Raw genomic sequence first — 17703 nt, 5'->3', positions numbered from 1 at the left:
TTTTAATTCTATTTAATTAACATTTACTGTATTTGATTGCATAATAATTATCAGAAATTCTCTAAGGACCGCGCCTATTAATTGGATACTAAATTAGGAGAGCATCAAGTTTGGCATCGTCAAGTACTAGTGAAATTCAATCACTTGTTGGTTTCGAGATTAATTTTTAGTTTTTTCGTGAAAATATTTTTTTAGTGTAGTTTAACAGCTGTAACCGTAAATTGGTTAACAGTAACTAGTGCAAAACTAGTAGCAAATGGACTAGTTGTTTCCGACGACAAGCATATGAAAAATGGACCACTTCGTTACAAGGAAATGGACATAACTTGAACTAGTTAACCTACTTGACCCAACTAGTATTTTAATAGTCCAAAACTGATTCCGTTTCCTGCAGGGTATGTACAACAAAATTGCATTTATACTTCTCAGAAATCTTTAAAGGTGTGGGCGCCAGACACATTTTAAAATCGCTAGTGGGCGATTATGGCCGTTAGAGGGGGCGTGGCACTCGGCTGAAATAAACTTGCGCTGCGTAGGAATCCCAAGAATATGTGTGGGAAATCTCAACCTTCTAGCTTTTGTAGTTTCCGAGATCTCAGCGTTCATACAGACAGACAGACGGACAGACAGACGGACAGACAGACGGACAGACAGACGGACAGACAGACGGACAGACAGACGGACAGACGGAGAGACGGACATGGCTAGATCGACTCGGCTAGTGATCCTGATGAAGAATATATATAGTTTATAGGGTCGGAAACGCATCCTTCTACCTGTTACGAAGGTCTGAATAATTCGCGGTCTTATTATGTTGATGAATTCATGTGTATAAGTACAAATTGCAACCTTTAAAATTCCAATTCCAATTGAGCAACAGATATTTAAGACTTATTGTTTGATCCCAAGCGTGGCTTGTAGATCAATATAAGTTTGTATACGAGGCCTCTTCCCGGAGGTCAGAAAGGAAGACCGCGGAGTTATAAGATGTGTTGATAACTGATTTATTGTGAATTTGGTACTAGCTTATATACTACTTGGATAACACGGAAGTTTAGTGTAAAGAATAGTGGAATTGGTTGTAATCTGGAGTAGGTCAGAATGTTTTGAATGTTTTTTATGGTAGCAGTTTGCATCGTTGGGTCGGTTGACTCTGCAGAAAGTTCTGACTGCTTGGCGGGTCAGTGAGACATCGAGTCAACCGTTGACATTGACTATGTAGAATATGCTGATCGGCAAATAGTATCTGCCGTGGGTGTAACTGAACGCCTGATACTGTTACCAATAATACTACTGCTAGAGTTGTTGGTCGTTGATCATGTTGAGCAACATACAGTACGAACGTTGGTCATGTTGAGCAACATTGATAACGAACACTTATATATTTTCGATCACCAAATAAAAGTTATTTAATGATTTTTTTACTGTAAGTCTTTTCATAAGAGTTATCTTGACTTTTATTTTTTTAGTCTAAAAGTAACAGTTATTTTTAGACTTTTATTTTAAAAGTCATGAATAAAAGTTACATAGGACTTTTATTTTTTCGGTTAAAAAATAACTGTTATTCTCTGACTTTTATTTTAAAAGTCTGAAATAACAGTTACTTCATGACCAATTTCAAAAAAGTTACAAAAATTTAGGTCATTGCGGATCTGAATAGACCGCATTAGATTGGTTATGTGACTTTTTTCTCCAATTTTTAGTGGGATCCGAAGTGCATGATTTTTTTGATTAAAAATAATAAAATAACTGTTATTTTCGGTCCCTGGTTAAAATCCTGCACGACAGAACGGTTCCATTGAACCGCCAAATCGTGGTTTAATTCTAATATAAAAAACCTAATAGAAAAGCGCGACAAATCGCATGCGAAATGGAAACGCTACAAAACAGATACTTTTTATAACGATTTCAAAAAAAAATAGGAAATTGGTAAATGAAAACATTGCTGAGGCGAAACGAAATCACTTTATACATAAATTTCGACATTCAAAAAACAATAAAAACACATGGTCAATTTTAAGGGAACATGGGGATCGGCAATATTAAACCAACATTAGGCTGTGATATTGATCTTGATGATCTAAATCATAAGTTCTTGCTATTGTCCGTTCCTGAAACCGCTGATAACACCTATGTTGGCTCGCGACTGGTGCGAGAGACGTTCCATCCACATAAAACACAGACTTCGAGTAGTTCACTTCAGAAACAGTCGATCAGAACAATAACAACTGAAATCTTTATTTCATGTTAGCATTTGTGGCAATTCAGTTATATAATATCTCGTCTGCTCGCACGTCTACGCCGTTCGCCAACTTTTTACAACTGCGCAACTTCACCGCGTGGCTTCGGCAGCGGAGACGTGCAAGAGAGAAAGAGATGACAGTACCGCGGCTTTTAAAGCGGTAAATTCTCGAAAATTTTCGCGATCTTGCCGGGGCGTATCGGCGCCACCGCGGTTTTGGGCACGTTGAGTACGGGGCGATGGATTCGGAGTGCGAATGGGACAAGATGCATGGTCGCGGCGGCGATATTTAAGTTGCCGACGCAACAACCCACCTGACATCTTCTGATCCTTGTGATAGAAATAGCTTTGATATTATCTTTAGTTTTAATTGTATCAGTCAGTGCGATGTCCTTAACTCAATCCTAAGCATTAAGTCTAATGCAACGGGCTTAGATGATATTAATCCAAAATTTTTTAAATTAATCCTTCCCAAAATTCTTCCAGTAATAACGCACATTTTAAACTGCTCCATCACCACTTCTACGTTTCCCACGTCTTGGAAAATAGCAAAAATAATACCAATTCCCAAATCAGCTACAGAATATCGACCTATTGCTATCCTGCCTTTTTTGTCAAAAGTTCTTGAGAGGTTATTTGCTAACCAAATCGTGATTTTTATGGATGCACATAATGTCTTTTCAGAAAAACGTCTGGTTTCCGGAAGAACAGAAGTTGCACAACACCTGTTATAAAAATCACTGAAGATATTAGATTACATATGGATAGTAGCAATATTATTATTATTATTATACTTAAACCCCCTCAAATCAAAATGCATAGTAATAATTAACCAATTTTTTAACACAGATCATTTGGAAAAAATTTGCTTGAATGGTCAACCATTAAACTATGTAGATCGAGCGAGCAACTTGGGGCTTACAATAAATTCTACTCTTTCCTGGAGTAATCATGTAAATTGCACGATTGGGAAAATGTATGGAATACTTAGACAACTAAACGACACGAAAACCTTGCGAAAACTAAGCTGACACTATTTTATAGAGTCGAAGTCTTCGGAAATTGTGACGCTACTAGCCAACTCCTTGTAGCCTTCAACAATGTTGCGATGTATATATTTAATCGCAGGCGCACAGATCGTATCTCTCACGGAACTTTTAAAATTTTTGACATGCCGTTCAAAGCTTGGATCGAGTTTAAAACACTAATACTGCTGCAAAAAATAATAACAACTGCCGACCCAAAATATCTTTTTAGCAAGCTAAAATTCAGCGCTTCCAACAGAGCAAATAACATTTTTTTATCTGTGCTATACGTTCTTGGAACAAACTGCCACATGCACTAAAAGCAATTAAATCTGCCACGCAATTCAAAGTAAAATTACACACCTACATTTTTCAAACTAGTAATTCATTTAAAACAAAACTTAAGTCTTTAAGAAATCAATGTTTGTAATGTCATCTAGCTTTAATGTATTTGTAATAAAAAAATGTAGTTAAGAAATTGATTTATGTCCATGAATGTAACAAATTGTGACTAGCGCTTTAATTTATTAGTATTTTTGTACTTGTAGCGTTGGGTAAAAAATAAAACAAAAATTAAATTAAATTAAATTAAGTTCATCCGATAACAGCACCGTTTTGAAAATAGATAGCTATACTCAGACTTTAGACAATAAGCATAACAATGTATGTTGTAGTCAAAGAGAAGACCATCATGAATTCAAATTAAAGCTACTCCATGAAAGATTAGAAAAGTATTACAGAATTAGGTAGCGTATTTTGGGTGATATTAATATTATGCAAGCCGCAATACGTCCGAAAAGTTCGACTCTCCGATGTCGTAGGTTTTGGAAAAAGAGTTGCAAAACTCGCAAAAGAATAATTTCTTCAGTTTATAAAAACGAAGATAGCCAAATCTATACGAAAATATCGATAGAGGGAAAGACTTATAGTCTTAGTCTCAGTCCAGTCATAGGACAGATAAAATCGATGATAACGTACGACGAAAAGTCTAAGGCAGTGACATTTTTTGTGATTCCTGACTTAAAGCAAGACATCTATCTTGGGATACATTTTTGGCACCTCTTCGTATTTACTGATCGGATATTAAAACCCCAGAATTGATTAAATATATACCGGATGCAATATTTCAACCAACGAAAACTTAAAGTTTCACGCTCTTACTCATGTCCAAAAGAAAAGGTTAGATAGCGTAATAGAGATGTTTCCTAACTATGAGCGATGCGGATTAGGAAAGACCAGAGTCATTTCACACACAGACAACGCACGCCCGGGTAAGTAACGGCATTGGCCAGTATCACCGTCAAAAGAGAAAATAATGTTTTCTGAGATAGATAGGATGATAGATCTTGATATTATCGAAGAATCGACAAGTCCGTGGAATAGCAACGTATTCCCTCAACGTACCCTCAAAGTCGCTTATCCCCTACCTCACATCGACGGAATCTTGAATAGACTACTTCCAGCTCGCTTCATAACCGGATTGGATATGAATCATCCCATTTGGCAAATTCCATTAGAAGAAAAATCCCGCCAATACACAGCGTTTACTATTTCAAATCGACCATTATATCTATACAAGGTCATGCCGTTCGGATTATGTAACGCGCCCCAAACCCTTCGTAGATTGACGGATCAGGTAATACCCGCTCACTTATGCACAACCGTCTTCATCTATTTGGATGACGTTTTGGTCCTATCGGATGACTTTAACTCTCATATGGTGTCACTCCAGGAAATTGCTTTGTGGTTAAGGAAAGCGAACCTTACGCTAAACTTTAATAAATCTAAGTTTTGCATGGCAGATATAAAATATTTAGGTTTTATAGGGCTCTCCGGCTGGTGCCGTCGTTTTGTTATTAACTATGCTTCGTTAAGCTTCTCGCTGACAGAATTGTTAAAGAAAAATAAACCCCTGGAATGGAACAAGGCAGCTGAAACTTCGTTTGAAGAGTTAAAAGAGTTAAAATTGACCTTCGCCCCGATACTCAGTACTCCAGATTTTAATAGACCATTTTTGCTAATTTGTGACGCAAGTTCGTATGGTATAGGATGTGTGCTGGCCAAAGCATGCAAATAACTGTTAACCGTTTTTTCCTTACGCTCTACTCCCGAGAACAACTGAAAACAAGAGAGAACGCTATAGTCGGGTTGTTGTCCCGACTATCTAATACCCGTCACTCAGCTAAAGGGAGTGCGAACGCTGTGACGGGTTGGTGTCCCGACTAATAATCGTAACTCAGCTAAAGGGAGTGCGAGGGAGATAGATATATGTTGACAATTTATAAATCGTATAACTTTTTAATGAATGGTCCGATTTGAAAAATGTCTTCTACATTTCGATAGGTATAACTATACACAACAAAATTGCATTTATACTTCTCGGAAATCTTTAAAAATGTGGGCGCAGGACCCATTTTAAAATCGTTAGTGGGCGATTGTGGGCGTTAGAGGGGGCGTGGCGCTCGGCTAAAATAAACTTGCGCTGCGTAGGAAGCCAAAGAATATGTGTGGGAAATCTCAACCTTCTAGCTTTTGTAGTTTCTGAGATCTCAGCGTTCATACAGACGGACAGACAGACAGACGGACAGACGGACAGACGGACAGACGGACAGACGGACATGGCTAGATCGACTCGGCTAGTGACCCTGATCAAGAATATATATACTTTATGGGGTCGGAAACGCTTCCTTCTAGCTGTTACATACTTTTGCACGAATCTAGTATACCCTTTTACTCTACGAGTAACGGGTATAAATAGCATGCCCCTCGTTCTCTCTCTGCGCAGCACACTTTGTTTCCTTTCGTTTTGGTTTTCGGTTGAGCCTTTTACGTTGAGCTGTTCGTGAGACGCTCTGTTACGAACCTCGTTCAATGAGAGATACGAATGTCGCTCGCACAGGGAGACTTATTAAAAGACCGATTGACTGAAAAAGTCATCGCAAAAAGTCTTTTCACTAATACAACTATACAATGTATTCCCTTTGAAAGTACGTGCGAGTGAAAGGGAGAGCAATATCGCCCAAGCACGTTAACGTTAACACATGCACAAAAGACTTTTTGAAACGTCGTTCAGGAGCAATCGGTCTGTAAGCGAGCCGAGCAAAAGAAAGCCGAAAAAACTGCTCGTCGGCTGAGTGCGGGCAAAATTTCTGTACGAACAATTCAATCGGTTGCTCTCTGATTGTTTGCTCAAAGTCTCAGAGAAAAACAGTTATTTGGGGACCGCACGAATCGGTCAACAGTTATTTGCGAGCTATGGTGCTGGCACATACCGGCGAAGGCGAAAGTGAGTTGCCCATTGCTTACATGCGTAAAAAATTTTCAAAGGCACAACGCAACTACTCCGTTACAGAATTGGAGTGTCTGGCGGTGATAAAAGGAATAAAGAAATTCCGTGCCTATATAGAAGGTAAAAAATTCGGCGTAATAACAGACCACTCCTCGCTGCAATGGCTTATGCTGCAAAAATATCGTTCTGGTCGTCTTGCCAGATGGGCTATAAAATTGCAAGTGTTTTCGTTTTTCATAGCACATCGCAAGGGTACGCAAAATGTTGTTGCAGACACATTATCAAGTTACGACTTGAACGACTTAGATCGGATAGTAGATTTAACAGCAAAGGAATTTCTATCCTTGCAGTACACCGATCTTATCGAAAACATACGGAACAATCAAGAACGACTACCCGATCTCGAGTTCGTGCTCAAGAGAACCAAAAACGCAACAGGAGGCTCAAAGCAAGAACAAAAAACCTGGAAGCAAAATTTCTATACCGAGCTCATGACGCACCAGACTCTGCGCATTGCGACATGGGAAAGCTTGTAGAGAAACTAAGGCGTTACCTATTTTGGCCACGCATGGTTACCGAAATTAGGGATTACTTTAGAAAGTGCTCTGTGTGACTCCCTACCAAAAGTTCCAATACAGTTCTTCGACCGCCAATGGGAAAGCCAATGGAACCCAGAGACCCTTTCAGAATCTGTACATGGACTTATTGGGCCATATCCTAGATCAAAGTCCGGTAACATAGGCTTGTTGTTAATTGTAGGCCATAATACGAAGTTTCATTTTCTCCCCCCTTTAAATAAGTTCACCTCCAATAAGATTTGCGACTTTTTTCAGGACCAGGTTTTATTTACATTCAGAGTTCCCGAAGTAATCTTAACTGATAATGGTTCGCAGTTTCGGTCTAGCCTATTCCAAGCCTTTTTGACTAGATTCGGCGTTTCCCATAAGTGCATTGCAATTTACTCTCCGCAAGCAAACGCAAGCGAAAGATTAAATCGCTCAGTTCTAGCAGCGATTAGAGCGTGTATAGACATCTCAGATGGCTCATGCGCTGCATTAACTGTGGTGTATTATCCAGCTTTAAGCAAGCAGTGTAGAAAACTTCCTGGCCAGCTGGCAAGCCAGCTTTGCGCTGCTAACGCGCTGCTGATGCCCCTCACTGCCGCTGCTAACGTCTGAGTTCGGTGGTGAATTTTAACGGTTACCACTAAAGCACTGGTTTTATTGGAAATAAATCAAGAGAAATTCCTAGCCATATAAATCATGAGCATGATGGGGCTTACATAGCAACAACGTGGAAGCAGAGCTTGCAAATAACTGTCAACCGATTTTCCTGAGGCAGTTTAATCTCGACAAAACCGAAAAAAATGTTGCTCACAAACTCTCTCTCTGAGCGGCACCCCTTTTTAGTTTTGCTTGTCGGTTTCGGTCCGACCGTTCGGCTCAACCGAACAAAGCAATCGGTCTTTCAATAACCACTCGGTGAGACCCTTTTAAGTTAACAGTCACCTAAAAGGGTTTCTGAAAGACTACTGTTAAATAAAAGTCAAAAAAATGGGTTTTCTCTAGAAAGGAAAAAGTATAGGCCTGCTGTGATATGTGAATAAATTTTACATAGGAAATCAAGATAATTCTAAAATTGCATTGTACATATAAATGTATATAAAATTGTACTCTGAATATAAGTTAGCTGCTATTTTTTTGTTTGCTTCAATATATTAATTGACTATATAAGGAACTATCTTTAATAAGAAATGCCATAAAGAAACGAATTACCTTTCAAATGAGCTATACCATAAGAGTAAATGAGAACTACCATAAGTCTTAAGATAAAAACTGGCTCAAAGTATTCTAACTAAGCCTATTCCTACAAAATGGATCGCGCGTTCCTTCAAATCTTTCGAAATATTTTGAATAAAACTGAATAATGTTGTGAAGATATTCTTAAATAGTTAGGAATTGATTTAAAGCTACATAAACAAAATTTGAAACTGCTAAAGGAGGTTTAACCTGTTAAAAAGCTCTAATTTTTCTTGCAGCTTAAAAGATTCGCTTCTTATTACGTGGATTTGGTTATTAATTACTACATAAGAAAGATATGCCAAAAGTGGAGTTTTGGAATCGTAAATTATTTAAAATATGTAGAATATTGGAATTTAATGGTAAATGGGCTAATCTTACAGATTAAGCTTTAGAAAATACACATTACGTATTTTCCCTTACCCTTTTGAATTTTAATAATAAAAAAGCAATGTTACGACTGAAGCATTACTGAACAGGTCACACATACACACTCATACATTCACAAAAGACCGTTTTCCGACCCCAGACCGAGCAAAGTAGTCAGTAGAAACCGAAACCGAAATAACTCTGAAAAAAAGGGTTTTGCTCTGAGCGTAACATCTGTTAAGCAAAAACCCTTTTAAGGGGTTAGCTCACACCCAGTTGTCATAGGGTTTTTTGTGACAGGTTTTTTCCTAACACTTTGAAAAGGTTGACCGAACCTTGCAAGCTCTGCGTGGAAGTCATCACTACCTGCTGCAGATCGGCCCGAAAGTACAGCCTAGCGCGCACCTTGGTGGCGCTTTCGACTTAACCACGTGCGAGTCCTCACTGCCTGCTGCAGATCAGTCCGAGATTAAAGTAATTCTAATTCATTTAGAATGTAAGAACCCTAAAAATAATGTTTAAGTACGAAAAAGTACAAATGCAGTTTTATTGTAGAATGTAGAAGAAATGTTTAAAATCGGACCATTTCCCTCGCACTCCCTTAAGCTGAGTAACGGGTATCTGATAGTCGGGGCACCCGTTCTCGTTCTCTCTTATTTTGAACATATAATATCGTGATTCCCGGTGTCAAAAGCTTTGAGCCTTATTTAAAAAATCCTGTACTTCAATATTTTTATTTATTTGATCAGCAATTAAACGTTCGCCGACTTTAACCAAGAATGATTGGACTGATATAGGCAAAAAATCTTTGTTCGCTTTCGGAATAAGGATGATTCGGGCATCCTTCCATTGATCAGGGAAATGTGACAAAGTGAACACTGTATTTATTATATATAAATATTTTCATAAAATTCGGGTCTATTCCATTAAGTCCGACAGCATTAGAAAGAGTTTTTTAAAACATATTGCAGGGCATCGTATTCACAAACACAAGAAAAACTAAATCTACTGTCACAGGATATATCACAGTAATCAATAAATTCTTTATGTTCAGACAACTCAGTATGGGAAACCTCAGGTATTCAGGTACTTTACCTGAATGTTCTTAAAACAAATATTCAATTTTGCTATTGATTGGATGATTACATTTAACGGTAGAATTCAATTTTTTTAAATAACAACCAAAAGTTTGATTTTATATATTTTGTTTTAACTGGGAAAACGGGTATTACAGCCTTGTTAGAGCCCTGTTGTCTCAGTTAACAGCTGTAAACGACCAAAAAATCACCGTTGTTCGTTGCTTCAAAAATGTATATCAAATTAATTTGCTGATGGATTGCTATGATTATTAGCTTGTCTTTTTTGTTCGAATATAAATTATAAGACTAACTTCGATTTTTAGGCGTGTATTTTTGAAAGGATTAGTTTATGCCAAAGTTTTTGCATGTTTTCCAACATTTTTAACTTTGGCGAGGTGTACCTAGTGAAATAAGACGTCGGTGACCGAAATCGGGTTATCAGAACTCGAGATAGAAAATAAAAAAAATTTTAAAACCGTTTTTACACTTTTAAAAAATTGACACCATAGAAAAAAAATATTTTTTTTATTTAGTTAGCTATTATACATAAATTGCATTTAAAATATAATAACTAATTTAGGTAAAGGAGTAACTAGCTACTGTGGCCATCGACTCGACAATTGATAAAACTTGTTATTTGAATTTGAGATTTAACAGTTTTGATATTTCGTAGGGGTGTTTAAATTTGATGTATAATTTTACATATGCGTAAGAAAGATAATATTAGATTGCAGTTAGAAGCTGTTAGGTCAGATAATAGTTTTGAGGGCGGGGTAAGACCGAATAGGTTTATTCTGATGTTTTGGTAGTGTCCACATGTATCTAGTAGATGTTGGACTGATAGTTCTGCTCCGCAGTTAGGGCAGTTCAGCCGACTTTCACCGTTGAGGATGTGTTTATGTGTGAGATTTGTGTGTCCAGTTTTTAATCGAGTGAGAATTGCGCATTCCCTTTTGTTGATCGAAGTTGGGAACTTGATGTCCTTTTTGCCAGGATTGAACTGCTTATACCAGTGGTTAAACGCCGACCAGTCTTCCAGTTCGATGTTCAGCAATATGTTTTTGATGTTTTTCCAGATGTCCTGTTGTACTCCAGGTATGATAGTGTGGCACGGAGCTCGTCCAGCTAGCTTTGCAGCTTTGTCAGCTAACTCGTTCCCATCTATTCCTATATGAGCCGGGACCCATAATAGCTTAATTTTGCTGTTGTTCTTGATGCAGAGATGACGAATTTCTGATAACAGGTTGTTGTTATTGCAGAAGTTTTGGACTCCTTGCAGGGTGGACAGATTATCACTGCAGACGATATATCTTCCTTTAAGTTGGAGAGCAAGTTTAATTGCCTTAATAATAGCTACTGCTTCCGCAGTAAAAACGGAGATGTGGTGAGGTAGCTGTCCCTATGACACGATTAATCCGAGTTGGTCAACCACTGCAAAGGTGGTTGTGGCGTCGGACTTTGAACCATCGGTGTAAAGCCATTTCCTATCGGAGTATTTGTGGGTAACTTCTTCAAATAGCTGCTTAAACGTTGTGCTTGGAGTCCTTGATTTTTGGAAATCGTGAAGTGTGTCCATGGCGGTGGAGCACAATTTCCACGGAGGGGACGGAATGACTTTATTCCAGCGATAAGCCGTTTCTATGTTGTGTCTCTTGATAAAGGTTATACATCTTCGTATAGTGGAATGGACTTTAAATTTCCTTCGATGCTTCGGGGCTACTTCAAAGACCTTCAGCAGAATAGAGTTGGTTGAGCACATGAGTTTTGGTATTAATTTGAAGGTAGTTTGCGCGACTCTGGTTTTAATGTCCGGTAATCTTGCTTCGGCTAGGATGCATTTAGTTGGGGTCGTTGGAAATGCGCCAATGCTACATCTGACGGCAGCATGATAAGGAGGTAAGATCCTTTTTAAATTCGATGGCGCGCACCACCCATAGATGGCGAGGCAGTAATCAATTTTGGATAGCAACAAAGCTCTAGTCGCTTGTATAAGTGTTGTCCAATGGATGAAAGATCGCTTAGAAGTTAAGAATTTAATAATGTTTAGTCTATTTATAAGATTGATTCTAAGTTCGTTACAGTGTTGTTTAAATGTGAGTCGTTTATCAATTGTCAGGCCAAGAATTTTAAGAAAAGAAACTCGTTCTTTATCTATGTTATTGTATGATAATGGGTATGTACAGCGTTGTTTTTTATAAATATGAAAAAGCTTACACTTATTTACAGCAAGGGTCGCACTGAAGTTGTTTCCCCAGATTTGGGTTTCATGAAGGAATTATTTAAACTTATTATAGTGGTATTCTTACATTTGCTAAAAATAATGGCATCGTCTGCATAAATTGACAGTTTAATTTGCTTATTTCTTAAAATTATGTTATTTAAGGACTGGAAGCCGATCATGAAAAATACCACAGAGAGAGGCGATCCTTGTGGGATGCCATTGTGGAGAGTATACAATTTAGATAGAGTGTTGTTAACTCTTACTCGGATAGACCGGTTGATCATGAAAGCCTTCGCTAAATTGAAGGTCTTTTGACCTACCCCCCACCGGGAAAGTTGATCCAATACTGTATGCACCCCTACGCGATCGAGGGCCCTTTCTAAATCAGTTGCCAATATGGTAACATGATTTTTGCTAGAAAGGGCGTCCGATGCGTAATGGTGGAGATGCAGAAGAGAATCAAGAGTGCTATGCTGTTGTTTAAAAGCTGTTTGGTGGGGGCTGATCAGTTTCTGATTCGTAATGAACCACATAAACGTTTTGGCAAACATTTTTTCCAGCGTTTTGCTTAAACAAGGGAGTAAAGAAATGGGTCTAAAGGATGTTATTTCGTGTATTGGTTTGTTAGGTTTTAAGATAGGGATAATAATAGCAGATTTCCACACATGAGGGTAGGTACCTCTAGCGAGCATTGCGTTAAACATTTCTAATAGGCGGTATTTCGGAGGGTAACTGTTTAAGCATTGGATATGAGATTCGGTCTATACCAGGGGCTTTTCCTTTCGCATACTGAAGGGCAGTGAAATTGGAGTCAAGGTCTGTGGAGGCGAAGAACAGTTGGGTGGGGGTGTATTCCTGTGAAAGAATTTCTTCTTTCCGGGTCTTGTATTGGTGGGAAAAGTTGTCGTTTTTGGAGTAGTCCGACCAAAAGTTTGCAAAGGCATCCCTAATATCTGCAGAGTGATGGAGATCTTCGTTGTTATATTTAATTGTTCTGAGGTTATTTGGGAAATTACCTATTAAGCGATTTAGGTCAGACCAAGTTTTCTTGGTAGATGATAGAGGACTTATATTAGATGTGAATCTTTCAAAGGATTCCCGTTTTGCTTTTTTGGAATTGTATTTGTATAGAGCATTCGATTTTCTATAGGAAATCAGGGCAGCGGTGCTCTGAGTTTGTTTGTATGCATGCCAGAAAGATTGCTTTTGTTGCCTTAGATCTTGCAGAGTTTTGCTCCACCAAGAAACATTTCGCGAATGTACAGAGGGTTTGGTTTGTGGGATGGCTACATTAGCTGAGACTTTGATTCCTTTTATTATTTTGGCGGCAAACAGATTTAAGTCGTTTCTTGCGGGGAAATTAAAGTGAACTTTGCATTTGCTGCGGTACAAATCCCAATTGGCTTGGTGGTAGTATGCTTTTGGGACTAGTTTGAAACTGAATATGTGTCATTAAAGGATAATGATCGCTTCCGTATAGAGAGTCTTTTACAGACCACATACAAAAAGGGTACAGCGATGCGGAGGCTAACGTTAGATCTATAGCCGTGAAAGAGTTGTGAGTGGAATGATGGGTGGCGGAGCCGTCATTAAGGACCGTTAATGTTGATTTGCTTATGACTTCTTCTATTTGGAGACCTCTAGAGTTTTGCGAGGATGACCCCCACAGTGGACTCCAAGCATTAAAATCTCCCACATATAGGATTGGTTTTGTAGTAAGATCTACTATTTTAAGAATTTCGTTGGCTACTACTAATTGAGAAGGACGTATATATGTATTAAAAATCAGATATTGGGATGGGCTAGGATTTCAATTCCAAAAGAGCATGCATTGCTGTGGATTGGTATGGGCTTTTGGGGAATGCATTTACGTACGAGTATGCTAACACCTTGTTTGGCATAGGTATTGGAGCTAAAATTATAGGAGTATCCTGTAAATTGTTTGGGGTAAGCAATATTCTTTAAGTTTACATTAATATGAGTTTCCTGAAGGCAAATAGCATCAGGGTTGGTATCGTTTATCAAAAGTTGTAGTTCGTGGTAATTGTTAAAGTAACCATTCATGTTCCATTGTATTAGTGTAATGGACATAAGTGGGAAGAGAGAGTGGATGTTATTTGGTTTGGATCTTAAGGTGGTTTTGGATTAAGGAAACTATGAATCACTCATAGCATCGTCAGATTCGTGGCTATTTAAATTATTATTGTGAGAAGTTGATTTTTTATGATTTGAAGTTGTTGCTTTGCTGCTACTTTCGTGTTCAGCATGGATATAGGTTATAGGATAGGATAGGATATAGGTTATAGGATATAGGCGATAGGTTATACTTGTTTTGCGCAAGTGGAGCGGATGGCTTTGGCTGATTGGGGGTTGTGGGGGTAGGGGACTGAGAGATGGGAGAAGGGGACTGAGGGATGGGGGAAGGGGTTTTTTCGGGGCTTCTTCGGTGGAAGCGATTTTAATTTTGTCATTTTTGTTTTGGTTTGCGTTTTCGCTATGATGATGTGATGTTTTGGCTACTGAAGAGTAAGAAGCGGTATTAACCGGATTATGTGACGTTGTTTTGTATAGTGTTTTGGCTTCACGCATAGTGCATTTTCTGAGTGCTTTTACTTTGAGTATTTCTCTTTGTTCTTGGTACTTGGGGCATTGTGGGGAATAGGCCGGATGCTCGCCAGAGCAATTGGCACAGCAGATTTTTGTGCATTTGTTTGGTGAATGAGGTGGTTGGGCATACTCGGAGCAAAGTGGCTATTTAAATTATTATTGTGAGAAGTTGATTTTTTATGATTTGAAGTTGTTGCTTTGCTGCTACTTTCGTGTTCAGCATGGATATAGGTTATAGGATAGGATAGGATATAGGTTATAGGATATAGGCGATAGGTTATACTTGTTTTGCGCAAGTGGAGCGGATGGCTTTGGCTGATTGGGGGTTGTGGGGGTAGGGGACTGAGAGATGGGAGAAGGGGACTGAGGGATGGGGGAAGGGGTTTTTTCGGGGCTTCTTCGGTAGAAGCGATTTTAATTTTGTCATTTTTGTTTTGGTTTGCGTTTTCGCTATGATGATGTGATGTTTTGGCTACTGAAGAGTAAGAAGCGGTATTAACCGGATTATGTGACGTTGTTTTGTATAGTGTTTTGGCTTCACGCATAGTGCATTTTCTGAGTGCTTTTACTTTGAGTATTTCTCTTTGTTCTTGGTACTTGGGGCATTGTGGGGAATAGGCCGGATGCTCGCCAGAGCAATTGGCACAGCAGATTTTTGTGCATTTGTTTGGTGAATGAGGTGGTTGGGCATACTCGGAGCAAAGTTCGGTGTTTCCGCATTTTTTGGTTGTGTGACCGAGGAGTTGGCAAGACTTGCATCTCAATGGGTTAGGTATGTACTCGCGAAGTTTTACCGAGTGCCAGGAAATTTCGATTTTAGATGGGAGGTTATAGAGTTCGAATGTTATTAGAATGACTCCGCTGGGTTTAGACACACCATCGTAGGATTTCATAAATTTGTAAACTTCCGTAACTTTTTGTGCTTTAAGTTAATCGACGATTTCTTTCTAGGGAATGTCACAGAGGTACGGGGCATAAACTGTCCCTTTCACAAAATTGAGAGCCTCGTGGAGCTTACACTGTACTTTGAATATACCGGTGAGCTCGGTAGTGTTTAGAAACTTTTCAGCATCGGCTTGAGATTTTTTTTTTATCTTAACTTTTTTCTTTATTTCCGCAAAAACATTCCTAAGATTCTTATTTCTTGCGTAAGTTATCAGCTGCACAGAACAGAAACAAACAAATTCATTTTTCGACACATTTCCTTACACTAATTTTCTTTACAACATTAGTACTTTGTCCAAAACATATTGTTTAAATTTTAATTGTATCTAACCCTGCATGGGTATACAAAATGGGTTATTTGGGTACCCAAACGAAATTTCAGGTCAAGTAGGTCAGGCTTTCTTTTAAAAATGTACCTACCCAACCCGAACCCAAAATTTTCGGGTCGTTTGGGTTTGGGTAAAATTTTACCCATTTACCCAAATACCAAAACCCAAACGACCAAAGTCAAATGGGTTTCAAGTAGATCAGTTCAGATTTAAGGTTACCCAAAGAAAAAAAAAGATTTTTAAATAAGACAATCACAGCTCATCGACCCTTTAAATATAGAATGTCATACTGGATTGAGTATGTAATTAAATTTTAAATCAATAAGAGTGTAAGTATTAAAAACAAACTTGTTTTCTGCTTCGGGGCTACTTCAAAGTCCTTCAGCAGAATAGAGTTGGTTGAGCACATGAGTTTTGGTATTAATTTGAAGGTAGTTTGCGCGACTCTGGTTTTAATGTCCGGTAATCTTGCTTCGGCTAGGATGCATTTAGTTGGGGTCGTTGGAAATGCGCCAATGCTACATCTGACGGCAGCATGATAAGGAGGTAAGATCCTTTTTAAATTCGATGGCGCGCACCACCCATAGATGGCGAGGCAGTAATCAATTTTGGATAGCAACAAAGCTCTAGTCGCTTGTATAAGTGTTGTCCAATGGATGAAAGATCGCTTAGAAGTTAAGAATTTAATAATGTTTAGTCTATTTATAAGATTGATTCTAAGTTCGTTACAGTGTTGTTTAAATGTGAGTCGTTTATCAATTGTCAGGCCAAGAATTTTAAGAAAAGAAACTCGTTCTTTATCTATGTTATTGTATGATAATGGGTATGTACAGCGTTGTTTTTTATAAATATGAAAAAGCTTACACTTATTTACAGCAAGGGTCGCACTGAAGTTGTTTCCCCAGATTTGGGTTTCATGAAGGAATTATTTAAACTTATTATAGTGGTATTCTTACATTTGCTAAAAATAATGGCATCGTCTGCATAAATTGACAGTTTAATTTGCTTATTTCTTAAAATTATGTTATTTAAGGACTGGAAGCCGATCATGAAAAATACCACAGAGAGAGGCGATCCTTGTGGGATGCCATTGTGGAGAGTATACAATTTAGATAGAGTGTTGTTAACTCTTACTCGGATAGACCGGTTGATCATGAAAGCCTTCGCTAAATTGAAGGTCTTTTGACCTACCCCCCACCGGGAAAGTTGATCCAATACTGTATGCACCCCTACGCGATCGAGGGCCCTTTCTAAATCAGTTGCCAATATGGTAACATGATTTTTGCTAGAAAGGGCGTCGGATGCGTAATGGTGGAGATGCAGAAGAGAATCAAGAGTGCTATGCTGTTGTTTAAAAGCTGTTTGGTGGGGGCTGATCAGTTTCTGATTCGTAATGAACCACATAAACGTTTTGGCAAACATTTTTTCCAGCGTTTTGCTTAAACAAGGGAGTAAAGAAATGGGTCTAAAGGATGTTATTTCGTGTATTGGTTTGTTAGGTTTTAAGATAGGGATAATAATAGCAGATTTCCACACATGAGGGTAGGTACCTCTAGCGAGCATTGCGTTAAACATTTCTAATAGGCGGTATTTCGGAGGGTAACTGTTTAAGCATTGGATATGAGATTCGGTCTATACCAGGGGCTTTTCCTTTCGCATACTGAAGGGCAGTGAAATTGGAGTCAAGGTCTGTGGAGGCGAAGAACAGTTGGGTGGGGGTGTATTCCTGTGAAAGAATTTCTTCTTTCCGGGTCTTGTATTGGTGGGAAAAGTTGTCGTTTTTGGAGTAGTCCGACCA

At 38.6% G+C, this 17703-nt stretch overlaps 1 protein-coding gene across 6 annotated transcripts in view; it reads left to right on the top strand.

The window, feature by feature from the left end:
* dpr21 (defective proboscis extension response 21) overlaps positions 1-17703 on the top strand; it is a 303758-nt gene that overhangs the window by 278963 nt on the left and 7092 nt on the right. Inside the window, exon 7 of one of the 6 annotated variants that reach the window (XM_070216387.1) lies at positions 55-139. The exons of the other annotated variants lie outside the window; for them this stretch is intronic. Within the exon in view, the coding sequence (XP_070072488.1) occupies positions 55-97 (43 nt within the window). The 3' untranslated portion in view covers positions 98-139. Of the gene's footprint in view, positions 1-54; positions 140-17703 lie in introns of those variants that run through there. 6 annotated transcript variants of the gene reach the window in all.

Source organism: Drosophila takahashii, chromosome 2L, assembly GCF_030179915.1.
Source record: "Drosophila takahashii strain IR98-3 E-12201 chromosome 2L, DtakHiC1v2, whole genome shotgun sequence".
NCBI classification, from domain to species: Eukaryota; Metazoa; Arthropoda; class Insecta; order Diptera; family Drosophilidae; genus Drosophila; species Drosophila takahashii.
Note: the sequence above shows the minus strand (reverse complement) of the source record. Positions and strands in the feature narration are given on the sequence as shown.